Source organism: Xiphias gladius, chromosome 9 (assembly GCF_016859285.1).
Source record: "Xiphias gladius isolate SHS-SW01 ecotype Sanya breed wild chromosome 9, ASM1685928v1, whole genome shotgun sequence".
In the NCBI taxonomy this organism is placed as follows: Eukaryota; Metazoa; Chordata; class Actinopteri; order Istiophoriformes; family Xiphiidae; genus Xiphias; species Xiphias gladius.
In genome coordinates, this window is record NC_053408.1 from 17,081,950 (window position 1) to 17,105,571 (window position 23,622).

Consider the following 23,622-nt stretch of genomic DNA (forward strand, 5'->3'; position numbering starts at 1 on the left):
GTTCATGGAAATTCACAGAAATTGTCCCAGAAAACTGTGAAAAAATGACTTTAAAAAAATCGTAAAGGCTCCACTTGAGTGGCTGGTAAAACACAAACAGCAACCTCTGCTAAATGTTTCACTAATATAACAACTAAAGTCAAACAGAAAATGGGTAATGGTCTCCTTTCTTTTTTAAACTCATGCTTTTTGTTGCACTCCGTCATAGTCTCACACAACACTTGGCACCATTAACAATGGCTGGATTCCACCATGTTCATCTACGGTGAAGTACCAGAGAAAAAGTCCCACATGATACTCTGTTAGCACTTAATGAAATGTTCCCCAGTGTGTGCAGTCACGCACCTACAAGGATTTAACAACACAATGCAAGTACAAACAATCATGTTTGCACACTTTGTATGCTAAGTCCAAGGTGAAAATGGTCATCCACACCCTTGATTCAAACAATTTACATATATTAAACATGATGCAGGCCTTACATACTGAATTCTTGCCTTAAAATATGTAAATTGCACGGATCCAAAAGTCAGGAAGGTGGATTGTGGATAAGACCAATACATTTCTCTCAGAAGTGATGCTCTCACTGTAGATACTTCACATATGAATTAAAATGTTTTTAATTTTTTGCAAATTACACAACTCCTCCTGCAACCTCAGCCACCCTTAAACCCCCCCCCAGGATGAGTATCACTGAAAAGAAGGAGGGCAGCAGCCGCAGCAGAGGAGACTGGTGGAGAAAAATCCATCTCCAGCCCGTCCTTCATTCATCAGTCATCACCACGTGCAGTGACCTAAGCCGGCTGCAGAGGTCAAGACCACGCTGTCCATCTCTGTTACTCTGTTCATGAATAAACAGAGGCCAGTGTATGGGTGTGCGTGTCCGTCAGGGCGATTACACGCACACCAAAAACACACACACAAATGCGCACACACGGCCTCGTGCCGACTCCTCTTGCATAATTAGAAACATTTGGGATCATTTGCAAAGGGAACGCAAGCTCTGATGGGATCCAGATGCACTACTGGGTTTCACCAAAATACAGGAACCCTTATTTACGAGGGGCCATTACTGGCTCCTCACCCAGGGAGGTGTGTGTGTTTGTGTGTGTGTGTGTGTGTGTGTGTGTGTGTGTGTGTGTGTGTGTGTGTGTGTGTGTGTGTGTGTGTGTGTGTGTGTGTGTGTGTGTGTGTGTGTGTGTGTGTGTGCGCAAATGTGTGTGTATTCACCTCTTGGTTTGTCCAGATATTAAATGAGTGTCTGGATGTGTGGATCATCCATATTCAGGTCAGACTCGGTTTAATGGCTTTTGTTTTTGTGAGAAAATTAGGGAAAAAGAAGTTACCACACAGAAAAGTTTAATTTGAGTTAAAATTCCTTTAATGATATAGAAATGGCATATCGCACAGTTTATGTTATGTCGTTTCTGCATCCACCTGAAAGGCTTATGTGGTAAACTCAAGTGCATTCATGACTGCACCCTGCATATCTGCAGTGTGTTTGTGTCCTTTCAAGAATGATTCTTTTACAATTCGTTACTATGTTCTTCTTCCTTTGCTGTCATCTGAATGTCTTTTTTTCCTTTGCTGCGGAAGAAAAAAAAGAAATGTTGTTATCTGAGAAAATGAGACCAACACTGATGATTACTGAGTACAAAACAGAGGACAAGTGTTGTTACTTGTCTTGTTATTTGTAGCTCTATGCTTCCACCTTGTGGTTAAGATATGAACAGTTAATAGAAGTGGTTGAGGGTTGTTAATGTTTTGAGATGGTTTAATTTAATGTAGAAAATGGTTAGGTTTAGGTTCAGATGAGTCTGGGCCGGGGTCAGGTAAACTGGTGTGGTTAAGGTTAGGGTAAGAGTGTGGATTGGATTTCTGTCTCTGCTCATAAATGTGGAGATATCTTGCGATTCATTACCATGAACCGACAGAGGAATGAGGGTTATTTTAGTTTTTTTTTTTAAAATCTAACCGAACACACCAAGCGACAGTTTCACAGATTTTAATATTTTCATCACCAAAAGACAGTACTTATCAGTAAATGAGGTGCTGTGCTGTTTTGTCTTTATGAAAGCCTAAGAAGATTTGGTCTGATTATAGCTGCAAATGTCTTCCTGACATTAGTTTCCATCCACACAGTAAATATTTTGAAATGAAATGTCGTAAAATCTTTCTGCAGGTGACAGAACTGCAAAATTTTTCAAACTGCAAATATTAGGTCCTGGCTAGTAATCCCATCACATCGGACCCCTCCCATGTTTTATTTTGAAAATATCAGCTTTTGCCATCGAACAGAAGAAGAAAGCCCCACAGGCTACACTGAACAGATTACAGAACTCTTTTGTTCCTCAGTCTGTCAAACTGTTAAACCAGAGTGTGGGGTGTTGGTAGGCCAGGAGTCATGTTACACTGCTTTTTTCTTCGGAGAGGTGTGTACCTGTGTAAGCTAAGCAGTAAGCTCTGAATATGAAGGCAAGTGATAAAACTGCACTGCTGCTGCTTATCTGAAATGTCTGCTATATTATATATTTTTGTAGTGTCTGACTAAATGTTGTGCTTTGTTATGATTGTGAGACTCTGTACATCGTGTGATTCAAGACAAATTTCAGAGGAATCTGTCAAGTGAATTCAAATCAAATCAGAAGTTTGTTTTCCGCAGGAATCCCAAATACTAGTCTCTATATGAAATTAACGTGCAAATCAAAGAAATAAATAAAAGACACCTCATATCCAGAACAGAGACAAAACAGTTTCATTATATTCTCTTGTGATCTAGTCACTCACCTGTTTATCCAGTTATCCTCCTCACAAATCCACGGGGTTTCACAAACTACCGTAGCCCTCGCTCGGCCTCCAACCTCTGTGCTTTCCTGACCCGTGCTGGTTTCTTCAGTATGCCTGGACACAAACAAGACAAAAACTTCACTACTACTGTAGACCGAAGCACAGACACGGGACAGAATCAGATTTCCACCGAGGATTATGTTTCTGAAAATGCTATGTATTCTCTCCTAATCTTCTTAATAATAATTAATATTAATGTTGTGTAAGATATTACAGAGTGTTACATTGTGTCAAATGATGCTACGTTGTGTCACGACTTCTTGATTTAATATTGGTGCCTGGCAGTAGTGTTTGAGTGGATTGAAAAGATCAGCTTACCTCTCTGGTATACTGAACACCAACAGACCTCCTAGTGTCTTTGCGACAATGACAGAAGGTGAAAATACGATCAGATATGACAAAACTAAATAGACCTGTCACAACATGTCCTGGGAAATCACATCGTGTCACATCGTGGAACATCACTGACCCTTCTGCAGTTTTGGTGTCGATTGATAAGATCAGCTCGATGCTCCGCTCCACTGACCAGGGGACCTTATCAGCCATGTTCCACTGTAGCATCGCTCACGTGCCAGTGAACTGATTGATGGAAGGAAGGATCCCTACAGAAAACGGATAAACATGCGAGTTAAGTACTGTAGGGGCGGCGCAAGAATGTGTTTGTCAGAATGTGTGTGTGTGTGTGTGTGTGTGTGTGTGTGTGTGTGTGTGTGTGTGTGTGTGTGTACCGGGAGCAGGGCGATAAAGAGTCAGTCGAACTTCAGGTGGGGAAGTCTTGAACAGCCTTAGCACCTTCTATAGAGAGAGCAAATACCTGTTACCAGGATTTCAGATGACAATGAAGCCTCAGAGAGTTGATGTTTTGTAGCAGGTATTTAACATCTTCAAAATGCATAATTTTCACACTGAGAAAATTACAATTATTTAGAGAATCACATGAGAAAAAAACAACTCATACGGTATTAGTTAAAATCAGAGTAGTTGTATATATTCCATGCATATTGAAACAGTGCATTCATTCCTACTATAGGAATGAATGAAGAAATGAATGAATATTTTTATTCAAGTGTCATACACCTCAAGGTGCCCAGCCCTCAATGAGCTTACAAACCACTACTCATGTTACCTTCAGAGGCCAGAGAAAACAAAAATAGCAAGCGAGCCAATACATGGTACTGATACATGCATCAAACACATGATGTCAGAAATAAACTGAAAAAATGAAACATGCAGCGCTACGTTGATGACAGGCATTTAACAAACACTGAGCTATTTCAAATGTCTTATATGTAAAACGTACTGTGATCTATATTCATCTGTCGTATCAAGCAGACTGGGAAGACCAGCAGACATTTCCAGGAAAATATAACTGGTGGATCGTGATAAAAAGGACACTAAAATGTAAAATGTATGAACGTTATCCAAATCACACAGGTGACACTTTCTGCCAGATCCTGACGGAGCACTGCTCATGTGAGGGGAGACATATTGCTCAAGGTGGTTAATCTGCTTAATAACACAATATGTTCTCAGTTTTGGTTTGCTTAATATTTCTTCTGACTATTTTACTAAAATAGTAAATTAATACTAAAAGGCAACTTACTTCTAAATATATACTGTAAATCAAATTTAGAGAATAACTCTGCAAGTCCCCTTGGCCATGGATAATTATTTAAGCAATCCCAATAAAAGAGTTGTTTAGTAAGTCTATTGTTAGGCATGTTAATTACCCTGTTCCACAATTGCAGCATGCCACCCTTTTGCCTATCTTCACATGGTTCCCATGCCATATCACCACATCCTATCACTTTTTTTTTGCCTGCGACAACCCCAGATCCCTGCGGTTTCATTCAAAATTGGACAGACACAGAATTTAAACACAATTGCACGTATGTATTTTAACCAAGACGAAGCTTAACCTTATTTAGAACAGTCCGCAGACCCCTGTCATATTGGAGAGACCGATATTTTAATTAAAATACATTTTGATTAAAATATGTAATGTTTCATAGTACATTTAAGTACACGATAAATTAAAGAAAAGTAAGTTTAATTGTCGAAAAAAACAAAGATTACCAATTGAGTAAACATGAATGAATAAAGATTGAAAGGATCTCAGTTTGAAATCTGCACATACTGGATACGACAGCTCCTTGAGTGACTGGCCGTTGATGGCCAACAAGACATCTCCCTCCTGGATCCTGCCGCTCTGCTGAGCCGGCTGGCCGGGGAAAAGCTGCTTTATTCGGACAAGGCTGCCAAAGTCCCGCGTGGGTGGATCCAGCTCGCACATTAGGAAGCTGAAGCCCAGGCCGTTGGCACTCTTGGTCAGGGTCACTTCCTGCGTGTTGTCTGAAGGTTTGGAGGTGGGAGGACGGAGGCAGTAATGGGATAATGATGAGGTGTAGATGTAGGGATGTAAGGAGATAAAGGACATCGGAAAGAGGAGGTGGATGGATGAAGTGGAAGGAAGAGAATAGAAAAGATAAAGCTGATTATCTTGTTTTTAGAAAATTAATTTGACTAAGTTTATTTTAATCTCGTTTCTTCTTGTTGAGCTTTAAATTTAAAAATAAAAATGAATAAAATGCAAAAATTAAAGCAAAAACAGAACATTTACAGCGCCGTCATCCAACGTGTGAAATATACTATTAAATTAATGCAGAACTGATGATGGGTGTATATTCTTGGACGTCGACACTTCCCACTTGGATGTAACCAGGTCAACACAACCGGGATTGGGGAGTGACGATAGTGAGACTCTTGCCTGTCTGGTAAATATATAGCTACATTGAGGGAGTCATTTAGCTTAGCTGAGCATAAAGGCGGGAAACAATGGGCAACAGCTAGCCTGGCTCAGTCTAAAGGTGCAACGCCTACCAGTAAAACCAATAAAACCGCAACATGTTATTTTGTGCACGGACTAAACAAAGCGATAGAACATGTTAATTAGTGAGAATTAAAGGTGCTGTTAGGTAGATAATGCATTGCGGCAAAAGACTAGCCAGGTTCAGCCTTCCTTTCGGATGTCCCCACATTGGATAGGCCTCATCCGAATGAATGTAGGGGCTGTGTTTTTTCATGCAGGACTAAAGTCCATCCGAATGCAGCCCAAGCCGTCAGTGCTCTGCTCACTCTTTAGCTTTGTCGTGCCTGTTGCTGTACTGTCGTATATATTGCATTTCGTGAACCCCCTCCGCCCTAGCATCCAGCCATGAGTTGAGGTTCTAGGGTGGGAAGTTATTGTCATCACTCCCCAATCCTGGTGACATGACAGCTGGCCTCATTTTAGAGGTTTTTGATCAGACTAAAGTCATTGATGCCTACCCCAAAAGGGACAATTTTAACAAGTTCAGAGGTTTGTTTTTTTTAATTACAACATGTTCTTTTTTTCCCACATAATAACAATTTTGTCATGAGACAAATATTAAAAAAAAATATTATTTCATTGTTGAAATAAAGAAGTCATCACTTGCATGTCCTCTTCATCTTCTGTGGATGTGGTGCAAAGGAACAGTAAAATCATTTTAACACCATTTTGATAAATAAACTTAATGAAACCCCATTCAAATAAAATTCTATCCAGTTATACTATACAATAAAAAAGACATACAGTACATAACGGTGCATAAACTTAAGCGACAATACAGGTCTGTACAGAAATGGGTAGGAGGGACATTTTGAAGGTTTGGATGTCAAGGAGGACAATTAGTCCTTGGCTGTTTTTGCCTCACATGTAATGTGTTTATGGTTGTCAAGATAACCGCTAAACAGGATGAAATTGACTCTGTATTACATTGAAACACGTGATCCACTGTGTTATTTTCAGCGGAGAGGACAGAGGAGAGAGGTGGAATGACAGATATAGTAGGACAGGCTGAAGGATAAGGGAAGCCAGGGGGATAAGAAGTGGAAGGTCAGGGTCAGTAAGGAAGATCAGGATGAGGAAGAGGAAGTGTGTGAAAGTTCACCTTGAAGCAGTCAGTCTAACCTGGCCACCTGGCCAGCTATTAAAGCACAAAACAGCTTAGAGTTGACGGGTTCTCTCACGAACGTTCTTTCTCAGTATCGTAAGGTCTTGTGACTTTACCTTCTGTCTCTCTGGGAGAACTGCAGATCGAAATAGTTGCATGAATGTTCTGCGAATATTTCCAAGCAGTTCCCAGAAAGAGATCTTGGGCCTTCTTTGTAAGTAGAGGCAGCTATATGTATTCTGTGCACTTATGTTAAAATTCCTTTGGTCTAGCTGAGGTGTCCTACCATCAGTGACAAAGCTGTAGTCCCTTGGCCGGTCCCTGATCGTGTTCGGAGGGGTGCTGACAGGCGAGCAGCTGTTAAGTCTCAGCTGGCTGGTAGCTGGACTGAGGCTCTGATTGGACACACTGCTGGTGTCTGCACTGAGAGAAACCCTGGGCAGGTTCATCAGCTCCCTCTCCACGACCAAGGTCACCACCTAGAGGAGAGGAGAGACAAGGATGTGACTGGGAGGAATACAAACGGTTTGAGCAGTAAATTAGGAAATAATCTGTTTATCATCAGCAACAACAAGATTATCATCACCTAAAATAGGTAATCATGGGTCTCTAATAGTCTTCTCACGTTACCTCTCCAGTTTTACTCAGACACTCCACAGCCTGCTGATAGGTGAAGCCCTGGAAGCTAACCCCATCCACCTCCAACAGTCTGTCACCTGTAACAGAAAACGGTGGGGGCAAATAGACAGACAAAAAGATTAATTGCTATTTAACTATTTTTTGTTTATTTTCCTGTACTTGTTTTAGTTCTTTACTGAGTGTGTCTCAGCTTAGATCCTTGTGTTGCTTTCCAATTCTGGCTTGTAATATTATTCAATTTGGTTTGAAAGCATCAGGTAGATGCCAAAATGTGCACATCAAATTTTCCAGTATCAATAGGTGTTGAATTTCAGTGTCACAGTGTTAAACAGGATGTTGCTTGTCCACTCCTGGAGCTGCATCGAAAGGCTGGATACACATCAAACAAACCATTAGAATACCAGATTTTTCACCACAAGGACACATCTAGGACTTAGGAATGTTGGATTTGATATTGAGCGGTAATACCTGTATGTACCCGTCCGTCTCTCTCAGCAGCCCCTCCTGGAACCAGGCTCTTGATGTAGATTCCTCCATTACGAAGGTTAGTGTTGACACCACCCTGAACAATCAATGACAGATGCTTTTGGTTCAGCTTTCATTCATAACACAACATATAGTGATACCGTCAGTGATATACTGATGGTAAGGAGGAAAAACAGAGCTGTAATAAATATAACTTGGGGCGGTCATGTTTAATGCAGTGTTTGTTGCATTCAGGAGTGGAAAGTACATTTACCTAAGTACTTTTTTGACGTACTTTACTTGAGTAAAATAAAGTTCCTGCTACATGATCCTTCTACTCCGTTGTATCTATCTGATATAAAAAATTACTGGTTATTCTGCAGATTAAATAAGATTTTACACACAAAATCTAATGCGCTGTTATAGATTAAACTACCTAAAGATATATAAAGTTGTTAAAATTAGCACCACCTCAAGCAGCTACCTTATTAAAATATTTGGTGCCATTTTCGAATAACGCATACTTCATAAAGTGTTGTAACTAAGGGCTTTATTAATATTAAATCAATTAGTAAGGCTTCACAAAATAATCATAGGCCATATATAGGTAGACCTTTGGGTTTCCGGGTTGTAAAAACACATTTGACTGGTGTTTCCTCCTTTTTGAAATACTTTTACTAGAGAAAAATTTGAATACTTTCACTTGTGGAGTATTTTTACACTGTGGTTTTGTGAATTTCGCAGCTCATAGTGTAGTTGTGATCAGTGTGAGTGAAGTGATATGGATCAACCGCTCTCTCTCTCCCTCTCTCTAATCGTGTCAGACTGCAGATGTTAATCAGATTGAGAGGAGCAGACTTTGTATCCCACTGCTGAAGATGAGTTGTCGTACTAATTGTCCTCCTTGACTGTTCATTCCCAATGTTTTTAATTAAATTCTTACATTGTAAACACATTAATTAGATGGCTACAGGATTTTGCAGGCTGACACTCAAACCATTATTTTTGGATGCACACACAGTATTTTAAGAACAGAAAACAGAAAGTTTTCCCTTTCCCCCAGCGTTTTATTATTGTGATGATGAAAAATCATCTGTAAAAGCATTTAGAGGATCATGAGACACTAAATTTCAATTCAACCTACAAGGCTATCACCATACAGTTAAGCTTACAATATAAATTTGATTTGGGTAGGTTATCAGTTTCATAAAACATAAAGAGCCAAGTTTCATTGCAGAATTTCATTTGATATCAGTGGGGGGGGTGATAATGGCACAATGGCAGATTGTGATTAAAACTCTAATCTTAGACCTAACCTGAGCAATATAGCACTCTACCCCTGGCAACATTAACAATAATGAATTTATGTTAGACGTTTCAGCCTTCTTTATGACACCGTTTCACATGTTGTCAACATCAGTAATCAAACACCAAGCCAGGAGTAAGATCACCTATTCACAACTAACACAACTCTCGGACTGTCAGCTAACACAGTGTCACTGCAGTTACAAATATTTCATAAACTCACAGAGATGCTAATGCCCAGGCTTCCCGCTATCTTCCTGAGCTCCACAGTGATCTCCTCAGGCCTCACACAGTTTAGAGAGGAAGACAGAGAGCAGCTGTCCTGAAATGAACACAGACAGAAACAACAGTGAGTTCAGCCCCAGTCAGATATGTACTGCCCTGTACTACAAGATTACCACAATACAATATATTTGTACGGGTTGTTTGTTTTATTGCTGGTTTTCCAAACTCAATAAATATATAAATAAACAAATAATTAATTAAATAAATCAATTTTCCAACTTAGGCCACTATCATTGAATAAAGAATAGGACTTATTGGAGGTACAATAAGTTGTTTTTATTGTTAATAGTAATTCTGACCTCCTGTATGGGGTCTTAAAGGTTATTGATTTCAAATTGTATTTAAAATAAATCTACATAAAGATAGTTCCATAAAAACACTTGAACCATCACCGTGATTCTACCTGTGCACCAAGGGCTCGTACTTCACAGGGGACGTGCAGCCTGTTGCCAGTCTTCGGCGTCATCATGACCGAAACGATGTCATCCAGGCTGTCGTCTCCCGATCGGCCGTCTGCCATCAGTGTGGTCTGGGATTCGTAATTCCTCAACAGAGGAGAGCGCACGCTGTTGGGACTGAGGGGGACTGGAGACAAAAATAACAGATGCTTACTATTATACCTCATAATACTGAAGTAGAAAATTTTGAAATTGTTCATTGACTGTAAGAGTAACCAATTATACTTCCTGTTTTGCTCTCTGAGGGTGGAAATCTGCTAATTCACTTTCTTGCCGAGATTTAGATTAAAACATTGATACTACTGTCAGTAGCCAGTTAGCTTAGCTTAGCACAAAGACTGAAAACTGGGGGAAACAGATAGTTGTTCCACATAAGCTTTTGTGCAAGCTACAAAAAAGAGCTACAACATGTAAATTAGTGAAATTTTGAGGTTCTGGTATGTGTATTTAGTTTTCTTTGGACATAGCCGGGCTAGCTGTTTCCCCCTGTTTTCACTCATTGTGCTAAGATAAGCTAAGGCTGTTGTGGCTTCATATTTAGCGTATAGATATGAGAGAATGGTACTGATCTTCTCATCTAACTCTTTGCAAGAAAGAATTAGATTCTATGGTACAGGCAGAGAAGCTGGAAAAGCTACCAAAAACTAGCCTAATGACACCTTTGGTTGTCTCCATCAGTCATGTGACCCAAGCCTTGCAGGTCATAGCAGTCCAACGAGATTTTGCATTTTGTTACCACGGAGGTTAAGCTACAACGGAGTCAAATCAGCTTTCCTTCCCTGTTTCCAGTCTTAATGATAAGGTAAGCTAAGCTTCCTGGCTACTGGCTGTAGCCTCATATTTACTGTATATACATGACAGTGGTATCAATCTTCTTATTTAATTCTCAGCAAGAAAACCAGTATGCTCGTTTACCAAGATGTGAAACAAAAAAAAAATCTGCTGTTTTAGCACTTAAAATATAAAGGTGGAGAGAACACTATGTTAACAGTGGAAGTTTTTCTCAGTCTAAGCAGAGTATATTTATCATCAAAATGGACCCAGTTTGTGGTTTAAAATTACAAAAATGGAATCTGAATCAACAAAAAGTGACATTTTGCAGGAAGACAAAAAGGTGGAAAGATTATATAAAAATACAATAAAATACATTTTTGACACGGTATTGCATATCATAGTGGAGAGCGAAAAAAATATACCCAGGGACGCATGCTAAACTGTGAACTGTTCACCACTATGAAAAAAAAAAACTCTAATCTAATATTTACATTTTATTAATTCAGAGAAGGTGCACTGGTAGAATAGGTTAATCACTCAATCACCCATATTATACATGCTAACAAAGAGGGGCAAAAGTCACAGCCACACTATTATTACACATATACAGGAACCACATGTACACAGACACACAGAGCACCTTTTGGCTGTGAGACAATGAGCTGCACCTCCTCAGGGCTGCTCTGCATGACCTCTGCTGCATCGCTGAAGGTGACGCCCTCCAGGCTGATGTGGTTCAGAGAGATCAGACGACCACCTGAGGGCAAAGGTCATAGTGAAATGTTGCTGGTGTCCAGTAACAGCGGAGAAGTGAAGACCCCCACCTCCATTTCTGAACCCATGTGTGACCCAGAAGCCCGTGATTGAGTCCCACAGACACCTCCCATACGCTCTCTGTCCTCATTTGCACTTTCCTGCTTCACATTCTCTGCATCCATTTTCTTAAAATGCAAGGAGATGCTGGATGAATTCAAAAGAAGAACACTTACTGCCAGATAACTCACCAAATATGAGGAGTTTGCTCCAAAATGAGGTATCAAGCACTTAAGTAGAACAAATTAGGGTTGTTTTTTAAAAAAAGAATACATAAAATTGAACTAAAACACTCCAAAACTAACTGCTATATCTATTAGATTAATGGCTGATGAGGGCAAAGCTTGATTTTTCTATGGGAAAGCAAAGTTCTACAGACATTCAAAAGAAAACTTCAGCAACACATTGTATACAGTGTTGCTACAGTGAAAGCAAAAATGATCCACATGATTCCCTACCTGGTCTGATACGTCCATCCTTATCAGCTGGTCCACCAGGCACAATGGAGGTAACAAAGATGCCCAAGTCATAATGCCCCACAGTGTCCTCTCCCACTATCACTATACCTTGATGGGCACAAACACAGGTGTGTCAAAAGTACACTTTTTTAAAAGAAAAGAGAGAGCCTTTCTTTGGTCACTATTATGGAACTTTTCTGTAAAATTATGATTTATTGAGAACTAGACACAACTATTGTGAGAAGCCTGGATAAACTACTTTTTGCTGATGGTGTATGATGGGTGTGATCAGCTTACCGAGGCCAAGCTTTGGGTCTTTCTTTAAGGAAACACATATGACTTCTCTCTCTGATGATGACCCCAGTTTAGTTTGGGTTTCTGTGAGACATACAGTGGAAGAACACATAAACGTTAATCTATACGTTACAGTTAACTCTTGGCAATCCCCAAAAGCATTAAGCGCTTATAAACAGGCTTATTGGAATGACTTTATGATCAAGCAAAGCATGATAGGCAACCTTCTCAAATTAAAATCATTTGGGCGGTATCTCCAGGTGAGGATCAAACTCACAACCTCGGCATCACTCTGCTTGATACTGCACTGTGCACTGACCAAAATATCAATAGAGACTGTCTCTGAAGCATCAGCATAATCATCAGCCCTCGTGTGTAGCCCCTCCTCGTGGCAAGACCTGTTAAAGGTGACCAGCGAGACTACATGTGCTAGGCCACTGACAATGGCTCTGTTGTCTGTGACTGAAGCCCTAAGGGAAGCTAAAGCTGCAGCTCAGTCCACAGTTCTCATCTTGCTGGATCCATCAGCAGCCTTTGACCTGGGGAACCACCGCATCCCGCTATCTGTACTCTCTGATGATGATCTCCAGCAACACGCTTTCTTGGTGGGAATCCTGCCTAATTGAGCGTTCTTTCTATGTGTTGAGGCAAGGACTTGCGTCTATTTCCCATCACCTCCCCACAGCGGTGCCCCAAGGCTGAGTGGTAGGGCCCATTCTCTTTGCAAATATACACCACCTCCTTGGGTCTGATTATCCCCAACTGTGGTTCCCCGATGGTGGAACAAGCTACCAAATGCTATCAGAGCAGGGGTGCCCCTCTCTATCTTCAGAAATCTCTTGAAGACTCATCTCATCTTAGAGCACCTCCTCTCCTAACACCTCTAACATCCTAACACCCTAACTCACACTTACAGTGCAATTACAAAACACTTCTTTACCTGATCTCCTTGCATTTTGTCTTATTCAACGTACTTAGTACTGAATGCCTGCTCCAAGGTTTTCTACTGTAGCTTGAATGTTGTCCAAGGATAAAAGCAACTGCCAAATGAGTAAATGTAATGTAATGTAATGCTTGCTGGCTAGAGTACTTTTGTTAAACTCACTGACGTATAGGTTATTAGTTAAGAAAGGAGAGCAGTATGCTTGGTTATACTGGACCTCTGACTGTTGGAGAACTGGATGGGGCTTCAGATCCACTCCTCTGAGAGAATGCTGGGGAACGCATACCAGTGCTGCTGCGCTGACTGCTGGAGCAGGTACTGCAGAACAAACACAGAAAGGGGAAAACTGAAAAAAACTATCTTCAGTTACTTCGTGATAGCTTTCGGACTTTTTCAGAAAGTGAGAAAGTCTAGAGCAAATTTTTTCTTCATAAATAATAAGTGAATAAATAAATAAAAGCTGTTCATGTTCACAACACCAAGAAAGTTCAACAATTTTTTTCAAATGCTAGATACTCTTTCATTTTTGCTGTAGTTGGAATCTGTGGAAAAATATCTATTTGACGCTGAAGTTTTAATTTGGGAGAAAAAAATGCCAGATGACTTTGTACCTCTGCTCATTGAGGCTCTGGCGCTGCTGTTTAATGCGAGCCTCGATCCTGGCTGCGACGTCGTCACACAGCTTGGTCAGGGACTCATCCTGAGGCGTGGTAAGACCACTTTCGTCCTGTGGTGTCTCCGAACATGAGAAGGACTTGAGCCGGCTGCTTCGGGCACGACACACTGCTGCATACTGCACAATGTTTGACTCTGGAGGCAAAAGCAGAGAAATATGGAGTTTTCAGTGAGTGGTAGCCAGTTTTGTGTTTTCATGAATGTGCTATGCTTGCTGAGTTGAGTAACTGACCTGAGACCAGGCTGTGGCTGAGCTGGCGAGAGTTCATCTCATTGTTGAACTTGTGCTGGGCTGAACATAGGTTACACAGGTATTCGGCTATCTTCGATCTATCTGTGATGAAGGTGTACTTCTTCTTGCTGCCACGGCTCTCTACTACAAATTTACGCCTCTGCGGTAACAGGAAGGAAATGTTTTTTAGAAAATAAAAGGTAAAACAAAAATGTCAGTACAAACCAATAGTTCTACATTTTTATTTTGGAACCAAACTGATTTGAATTTCATAAATAAAAAGGAATGAAATGACAACATCATCACTCACATTAGAGGAGATGATTGCAGTCTCCCTCCAGTTGAAATGCTGACTGGTGGATCTGCAGCTGTCTTTAACCTCATAGATAGTGATTCCTTTGGCACAAATCCCGAGGATAATCTCTCCCTCTAAAGGCTTTCTCTCACGCATAACACGGTGGAACAACACACCATATTCGGGCAACTGCTGACACACCTGAATGGAGAAACAGAAAGTGGCAACTGTACTTCATATGATACCAATGGTAATAGTAGCATAGGTGCAGCATGTTCATCATCATTAAATATTGATTTTTAATTTGAAATTTGACCACTATGCTACCTTGAGGAACTCGAGCTCTGATTCGTCAGTGAGCATCTGAGCGTTGTTGGTGTGAAGTCGTAGCAGCTCTTCTTGAATGTAAGGCAAGGCACGTTTCTCCATCACACTCTTGGAGACATACTGGTCAGGGCGGTAGTAGTTCCTACCGTACACCTAAACACAAAAGATCATAGGTTTGTGTTTATAGAATCCAATAAAAACATTCATATGGAATGCCATTTTATGAATTTGAAATTGTAACATTATATTGGAAAATCATGATACAGTCTTAGGAAAGAAAGCAAATGCTCATAAGGAGGGCGATGGAAGCGTTATCACCTGTTTTTCCCTAAGAAAGCAGCGGTGGGCTTATCAAAAATGTGTTCTTAAAGAACCAGTGGCGTTAAAGAGGTTACCACTTGTCTCCACCATGGTCTCCTTTGTTTCCAGTAATTATTCCATACTACGACAACTGAATTAACATTTATTATCCATCAACCTTTATATTGGTGTTGCCTTTAAAGCTGCAATACACCAAATTTACACATGAAAATCAGTTTACTAGTCATTAGGAGTATCACTCAGTCTGTGAAAATGGTCGTATAATGTCTTCTGTGGCTCTACAGGAGCTAAGAAAATTACCCCAGATGATGTCATACTTATGTCAGTAGGGTTATCTCAGCATGGGCTTAGACTTAACTACAAATGAAGGGTATGGACTGAAAGATATTGACATTCATATGGCATAGAGGGAAGATGCTATTTATGGGAACTATGGGATTCAGCGTTTCTGGACCTGGACTCATACTAGGGACTAAATGTCAAGATTTCTCAGCCTCTGTTGCTTGATCATCCGTATTGTGAATCACCTAACTTAATGGAAGTGCAAAACTACATTTCTGGAGGGTTCCTTTAACAGTTCATGAGGAGACTATTCCTTTGAAACCACAGGTTTTGCTAAAATAGCTTTAGGTCCACAACCTCAGGCATGCAGTCTCCATACTCCGCCTGCAAGGCCAGAGCTCCCAGGTACAAAGCAGTCTCCTCATGGCAGGACAGCCTGTCCTCCAAAAGGTCTCTCCTGAGCTGGAGGTAAAACTGGTGGCGGGTCTGTTTGTGCCTGACGGAGAAAACCACACACATTTGAATGATTCTAGACGACTTTACGAGACACATTTTGCAACAACTTGGTGTTAACACGATAACGAAAGAAAGAATGATACTTACAAAAGAAGAGAAATGTCACTGACAAAGAATTTGACCCTGAAGAAAAGAACAAAGGTGGCTGTAGGCACTTTCTTCCAGCTATCTGGAGCAACTTTGGAAATCTTGGTGTCGTTGTCCACAAAGAAAAACTCATTATCTGACCAGAGAAGAGAAACATCTGAGTGGATACATCACGTGGAATAATAATGTATGACTTCTTAGACTAGTAAGGGTTGGAGTTTATCACTCTAGAGAACAGTCAGATGCAGTATGCAGTCAGTCATTCACTAGGGGTGTCAGTGAATGAGTCACTAACTGACTCAACATTCTTAAATGTGTCTGTTTCTTTACCATAAGTGTAAGCAAGGCCAAAGTAGAAATGTTCCATCAGGTTGGAGTGAGCCACAATCATGTCAAAGACGTCTCCTCCTCGGGATTTCACCTCGCATTTGACCAGGATGCTCTGACCGTTTGGCATCACCACACTCAGCTCTCTCTGGGTGGTTAGAGATTTCCCTTTCTTTGACTGCCAAAAAGAGAATACACATTCGAAGAAAGAATTTCTGGAACATCATTTTTGTAAAAACTACTTTTTAAAAAAAATGTTAATACGCATGGTAAGGTACCACATATGGAACTCTTGCAATTTTCAATTTTATTCAGTGCAGTTTTGTATTCTAGTCATTTAGGACAGGCATCATTTCAAGTAGGTTGTACAACAAATGAATCACAAATACTGTCCTCAACTGAAACACCAGGGTGAACCCTTCCCATATTTGAATGGATGAACACACCATTTGCTTAGCTGTTGTGTAATGGGAAAAACTTGTTCCTTAATTATTGAAGGAAATTTGTTTCTATATAAATCTGAGGCAAGAGACATGACATGCGGCTGATGAATCATGCTGTATTCTATATTTACAAAGACTTGAAATGGTGGTTCACAAGGAACGGGAGATTCAAGAAGTGAGACACATTATGTAATCCACTCCTCATATTTCCGTGATCAGCCCAACTTCTAGCTGATGGTCTGAGAGAGAACAGTTTCAGTGGATGTCTTCCACACACATTTTGACTATCTGTGAGACTTTAAATTGCTGTAAACGTCTTCAAAAATTCACAATGACAGAATTTAGGTTTTTTTTTTTGTTTTAAAAACTCACCACAATAGATCCAGGCAGCTCCAAGACAACCAGTGGCTCATCTAACGTTCGAAAAAACTCAGGGCCCATGTCCTGTAACAGAAAAGAAAAGGGAAAGAGAAAGGTAAATATATGTCAACCAATGTTGGGAACATAACCAGTCAGTAGCTTAGATGGCACTTTGGTGTGTCTGTTTTGTTTTAATGCTGCAATGTAATGAGATGAATTATTTTTCAGAGTGCAGTAAGCCAAAGATGAATTTGCCAGAAGAATTGCGGACAGTTGAAAACAAGAATCTAATTTCATGTAACTGTCAATGTCAGCAGTATGTAGTGTGAACCTACAGATGTAGCATATTAAATTTGATTACATAGTATAATAATTTGGCTCACCTTGACTTTCTTGTCATTGAGACTCATTGTGGACTCAAACTGCGTGAGGGATCTCAAGTTGGCGTGTCGATTACCTTCCATGTACGGACTACAGGGGCTGCGGGTCAGTTGCTGCCAGCTGCCATAACTCTCTCTGTGTCGACCACCCGAGGGAGTCCTGGGAAAAATTAGTTTTCCATTCTCAGTCTAATGGGAGTCAAGTTCTGTCACTCATGAAATGATGGCTTGCAACCAGGCAATATATATTTTATTCGCATTAGCTTTGTCGCATTAGCTAGAGTTCCTTGGTGGGGTTTGTCTTCCCTACACAGTATCTGTCTCTTATTCCTCACTGTTTTTATCATTTAAACAACTATTCAAATTTAACTTGAATTTGGTTTTAGTGTTAAATAAACAACATATGATTTTACAGTATTTTATTTCTACTTTGATGCAAATGTCTGTTATGATGTGTGTAAAATATGTTTGGACACAGTCTTCATACCCTGTGTGCTCTGATGGATAAGATGCTCCTGAGAATGTTCTAGAAATCTTCTTCTTCAGAGCCCATGTTGAGTTACTAAAAGAGCCCCCTGGAAAAACAAATTGGTACGTAATACTTTTGTCCACATGCTAGTATTACACTTACTCTCTTTCTTGCTGACAGTTAGATGAGAAGATTGCTACCCTTCTTGCGTCTGTATGATAAACATGAAACTACTGCCAGCAGTTGGTTAGGTTAGCTTAGCAAAAAAGCATGAGTGAACAGTTAGTCTGGCTCTATCCAAAATGGAAAAAAAAAAAGAAATGAACATGGCTCACTAATAAACTTTATCTAATTTTTAAAATTCCTAAAAAAAAATCTAAATGTGTAAATTAATGAGCTTTAAAGGTGCCGTTAGGTAAATTTTGTTACTTATGGTCTCATTTTTTAAAATTCGTATACAGAAAACAAAGTGTAATATTGACACGTTAATGGGAGATTAGTGCCGGACTATTTCTTGGTCGGGAGCAGTGTAGTTTTTGCAGCTCTTTTTGTCCCCTCATCTAACTCTCAGCAAGAAAGCGCATTTTCTAAAATGTGAAACCATTGCCTCAAATCTGACAAAAAAGATCAGTTTCTTACTGTGTAATCTGTCCCTGACCATTTGACTGCGGTCTGTTAGCTGGGATCCATTTTCAGCCATGGACACATGATCAACCTGCAAAGATATCATTGTCCAGCTCAAGCAGAGAGTGGGTGCTATCGGTAAACTCAAAAGAAAAAATGAACTAAAGTAAATTAAAACCAGTCAAAACCAAACACGACTTCACCTAACCAGCTTAAATCAAACCACACCAAACAACCACCCCTACACACTTACTGAGTTTCTGTAGACATCTTCAACCAGCTGTCTTACGAGGCGTTCAGTAGGAGGCAGCATCGCGGCCTTGTGGTGAAGCTCACAGGTCTCCAGCACCGTCAGGAGGTCGGTCCTTCTCACCACCATGTCCTCACACATACTAAGCAGCAAACCCTCCAGCTCTGCACTCAGCTGGACTGGCTGCAAGAACACAGGTGACAGGAAAACAGATGATGTGCAAGTACTAAGAATATGCAAGAATAAGTTTGAGCAAGAGATAGAAGATAAGAGGGAGGAAAGTACCTGATTTTGAGGTAGATGATAATCAATGCACCAGTAAAGAGTCATCCCTAGGGAGTACACAACCATCTGATGGAAAGCAGAACAAGGAAATGATTCAGACATTTATTCCTGCTCATTTAAAAACCCTTCGTCTGAAGCTCTTTTTTGGGGGACTACAGTGATATTGTACGTGTGGAACTCATGCTATTAACTGATTCTGAACAACTTCTGCATTTTGGGATTAAAGGGTCTAGGTCACACACAATCTTTGGAATTATCAGAGCACATAGGCTATGTAAAATAGCTTATAAAATGATTATTTCAAAATAACAAGTTTTATGGACCTTATTTCTTCTTATTTGTTGATGGTGTACATCAGTGGTTCTCAACTTTTTTTAATGTTGTCCTTTTACAACAAACTAATTTCCCCTTGTAAACCTTTATATTTTGACCCCGTTATAGGTTTAATACATTTTGCATCACCCTATGAGGGTTTTTCCCCATCAGATTGTTTAATTTCAAATTTCTAATAATTTTTAGAAGCCTAAAGGGAAAAGAACACCCAGTATTTCACAACAAAATAGCAATGATACATGTAGAAAAGATGAAAAGTAAATATGATTTTATGTTTTTGATTCTTTCTATCCTATAAATCATCTCATGAACCCTTAGATTTATCTGGCAAGCCTTTTTGGGTAGTCCTGACCCCCAGGTTTAGAACCACTTGTCTACACCATGATAATTCCCAGATGGGTCTCCAAATATTTTGTATTAAATGTCCCCAAAACAACTACACAAGTCAGAGTTTTCTGACCTTTTCAGCTGGAGTCCTTGTGGAGGCAGCGTGAGCCTGCTGGACCTCAGGAGCCATGAACGAGGCGATGTCTTCATATCGCACACAGCTCTTGAAGGCCAGACTCCCATTGGCTGAAAGTAGCACCGAGCCTGGGCTTAGCACACTGCACATGTTGCCTGAACCTGAACAGAGAGCAGAACAGAAACTGGTGACATTTACCTACTCAAGGGATTTGATAAGTTTCACTTGTGCTATATAGGGTTTCACACTTTGTAAAAACCTTTGTGAGTACAAAGGTCCATGGTAAGCGATACATTTTAAACTCATTCTGTTTGGATGCTCTTGAAGGCTGCCTTTTAACCAAGCCCTGTAGCCATGTAACACGTGGATCTGGGAGCAAGTACAACTTGGTGAGGGGTTTTGATTACGTTTTTTGTAGATGTCCAGTAGGGCCTCAGTGGTGGCGAGCAGCAGACACCAGACCTCATCCTCATCCAAGGGTAAACCCCGGGCCTCCAATACCTCTGCCAGGGTCACAAACGTACCCATCCTACCAGGACACACACACACACACACACACACACACACACACACACACACACACACACACACAACATAGACATTTACTGAGAGCTGCAGATCAATAGACTGTACTACCCTATTATGCATTAGAAAAAGACTGGGTACTCCTTTTTTTGTGGTATCAAAAGTCTCTTGAAAAATGTCCTTGATCTTTGATTTATACGTGACACCAAATCTTCATGCACCTGACAGAACTGAGTTTATCTTTAGAACAAGCCGATTTACTCTAAGGGAATAACTAAATTTATATACATATTACTATACTGTATGTTTATTGAATTGAGAGAGTTGATAGCAACAATGGAGTAGAATCCCATTGAGATGTGCCTCAGACACAGTGAACCTTTAGAGGTCAGAGGTCAGTGTTTCAGACAGACAAGCTTAGGGTTTAGTGGAATTAAATCTAATTGGAAACAAATCTGACACTCCTGCCAACTGCTTTTATACTTTACCTATCAAAACAAAAGGGATGTCAACAGCTAGTTTGACATAAAAACATACAGAATGGAGAAGCCATATCAAACAAATACAACACATTTGTACATTATTTGTCTTTTTATTTGTTAAATTGTATTCTTTTGTTTTTGCGATACATACTGTATCAACTTGCACCAGCTCAGAGTCTGTTCAGTTGAGCCTGGTGTTGAGCAGTTTTAACGCACTCATGTGTTCATGTTGAAGGACCTCTGACATGACAAATTACCTTGAGAAGATCTCGGTAATTGAAAATATCCAGTGCACTGACAACAAAACATCATTAGTTCAGGTGACACTAAGCAGTGTAATTCATGCGCATTTCGTGATTAGTTTTTATCAATCAAGTGCATTAATTCCATACAGGGCTGCAAGTTTTTTGTTTTTTCAATTTTATTTTTTTCCCAGTCATTTTTTTTGGTTTTGCAAATAAACATTTATAGATGTCACTTCAAATCTTATTTGGATTTTCTCATTTTTGAGCTTCTGGTTGGCATGAAAAAACGAGAATACAATGATATTCTTATTGTAAACCAATTCATGTAGAGGTCTACAGGGAAGCACTGGAGGGTGGGTCACTACCAATGGCCTTCGAGAGGCAAAAAGCCATCATTAAAATGTAATACTGCCCAGCCTGGTCAATGTTGACAGTAAAGTTTTAAACGTATGTAGTAATATGTAGAAAGTGTCATACTGATATTAGCAGCGTTTGATATAACTTAACTGCGATAAGTCTCTTTCACGGCTCTTTTTTACTCGCAGCTGAGAAATTTTTTGATGCTAAATAGGACTCACTTGTAGAACAAAATGTGGTTTTGTATCACTCCCCAGGAGGCTCTGTCCCAAAAATGGTGGCCCAGTTCATAATGCAAGCAGCACGGATACAGTCAAAAGCTCCTGAGGGAAAATAGAAAATTTAGAATTTATATATGAAATAGACAAAGGAGCTTAAGGTTCATCAAATATAAATATTACATATTTTCTCTTTTGACATAACCAAACTTTCAGGACTGAGGGTCCTATTAATGTTATAGCATATTCAACTTGAAAGTAGCTATTGGCAGGAAATGTTTAGAAAATGGAAATGTTTAGGCTTGGTCACAGAATTCTTTCCATTACCAGCTTTTTTTTTCTTTCTTTTTTTTTTTCCGTGATGGTCTATATATCACCTACCTTTGAAATAAGAAATTGTGTAGTAATGGAAATAACCAGCTGGGCAAATCCTTCTAGGAAGTTTTTAATTATTTAGTGGTCCATGGATTACTAGAGGATAAGAGGAGGAAAATGGAAGAATGTTGTTGATGTTTATTGTTTTCCAACCGGATAATTTTACTTCTTTAACTTACTTTAATCTATTTTATTTTAACTGAATGTACTAGTTTAACTACTGCTGCTGGTATTTCTGTTGCTTAGACACTGTACAGAGACACTGCTTTGCATTCATTCTGGCACATGAGCACAGTCACATCACTGATAGAAACCAGACTTGCCACGGTAATTTGATAGACTGCCAAATAACCCAGCTCTCTTAATCAGGTTATGTGTACTCTGATTTAATTCAACCAAGATAACCTCGGATGAGGTGTTTACATGGTGGCTACGATAATCAGTATTATTTTACTGCCTTTATGATCCCATGTAATCATGAGTGGGCATGGAAATAAAAGTGGTTATACCTAAGTATAACAGTTGATTTGGCATTAATGATGTAAAATGAAAAAAAAATGAAAAATGCTAGTTAAACCACCTTTAACATGCCAAATTACAAAAGAACTGTGTTAAGTTGTATCCCAACAATATTAGCCCTTTTAGTGTTATTACTGCCTAGGCAGAAGTGTTTGTATCAGAACGGCAAATTCCACTGCCATCCCCTTCTCACAGAGCATCTGACAATGATTTTAGTTGTGAAACACATGTTGACTGAGTTGTAGAGAAAAAAAGCAAAACTGAAGGTTGGCTCGGTAAAATTCTTTCATTTATCCAGGGAAATCTGGCTGAGCACACAGGCTCTTTTTCACCAACATCCTGCTTCTCACTCATTCTGCATGAGTTTAAAGCTTTGCTTACTGTCACCCTGTCCTGCAAACTAACAGCTAAAGTGTTGATTCCAGACGGGAATTGAGTTGTTACAGCAGTTTACATAAATAATAGAGAATAGCATAGGTAATATGTATTGGTTGTAATCACTGCAGTCAGCACTGAGTCTGTAAACACACATTTCTAGGCCTACAGGTGGCTTGATGAGTAATGTTCAGACTAGAAAGATTATAACTTGGTTTTGACACATTAGGTGGCCTACCTTATTGCATCCGGTATCTGAAGAGATTCTCCTTAAATTCCTTCAGACTCTAATCCTTCGTGTTATGCTTCCCCCGCTGCCATTCCACCCTCCTCTCCCTGGTCTGAGTGCTTCTGTCTGTCATGGCATCTTGTCACACATGACAGATCAATCGTCTCCAAGGAAAGGATATATCAGCTCCATAACATAAATTCCTCTGTGCTACCAACTACTAACCGTTGTTTCTGTGTTTTCCGTCATTTTCAACTATTTTTAGACTGGGGAACATAAGAACATAATTGGATTTGCAGGGCAAGCTAACGGCAGATGGGGCAGCAAAGGACCAATCCATTGTAGGCGGCACTGTGTTAATCTGATGTTTCAA

General features: G+C 39.9%; 1 protein-coding gene across 1 annotated transcript; it reads right to left on the reverse strand.

The window, feature by feature from the left end:
- Positions 1-1,505: 1,505 nt before the first annotated feature.
- frmpd2 (FERM and PDZ domain containing 2) lies at positions 1,506-20,452 on the reverse strand. The gene is made up of 30 exons (XM_040135803.1): positions 20,332-20,452; positions 19,922-20,085; positions 19,129-19,194; positions 18,847-19,026; positions 18,609-18,684; positions 17,988-18,075; positions 17,504-17,660; positions 17,133-17,204; positions 16,321-16,495; positions 15,991-16,126; positions 15,745-15,883; positions 14,785-14,937; positions 14,473-14,658; positions 14,163-14,322; positions 13,867-14,065; positions 13,473-13,573; positions 12,316-12,396; positions 12,019-12,126; positions 11,388-11,504; positions 9,919-10,100; positions 9,454-9,552; positions 7,929-8,022; positions 7,452-7,537; positions 7,108-7,300; positions 4,985-5,199; positions 3,576-3,642; positions 3,317-3,449; positions 3,166-3,203; positions 2,788-2,901; positions 1,506-1,587 (listed from the first exon to the last, which is right to left on the reverse strand). The coding sequence occupies exons 1-27, from the start codon at positions 20,450-20,452 to the stop codon at positions 3,412-3,414; spliced, it is 3,453 nt and encodes a 1,150-aa protein (XP_039991737.1). The 3' UTR covers positions 1,506-1,587; positions 2,788-2,901; positions 3,166-3,203; positions 3,317-3,411.
- Positions 20,453-23,622: the final 3,170 nt, after the last annotated feature.

Coding starts and splice junctions, on each gene's coding strand:
- frmpd2 (XM_040135803.1), bottom strand. CDS start 20,452: ATGGGTACGTTTGTGACCCTGGCAGAGGTATTGGAGGCCCGGGGTTTA. Junction 14,066..14,162: donor CAGCCACAGCCTGGTCTCAG/GTCAGTTACTCA, acceptor TTTTGCCTCCAG/AGTCAAACATTGTGCAGTAT. Junction 8,023..9,453: donor GCCTGGGCATTAGCATCTCT/GTGAGTTTATGA, acceptor TTGATTGTTCAG/GGTGGTGTCAACACTAACCT.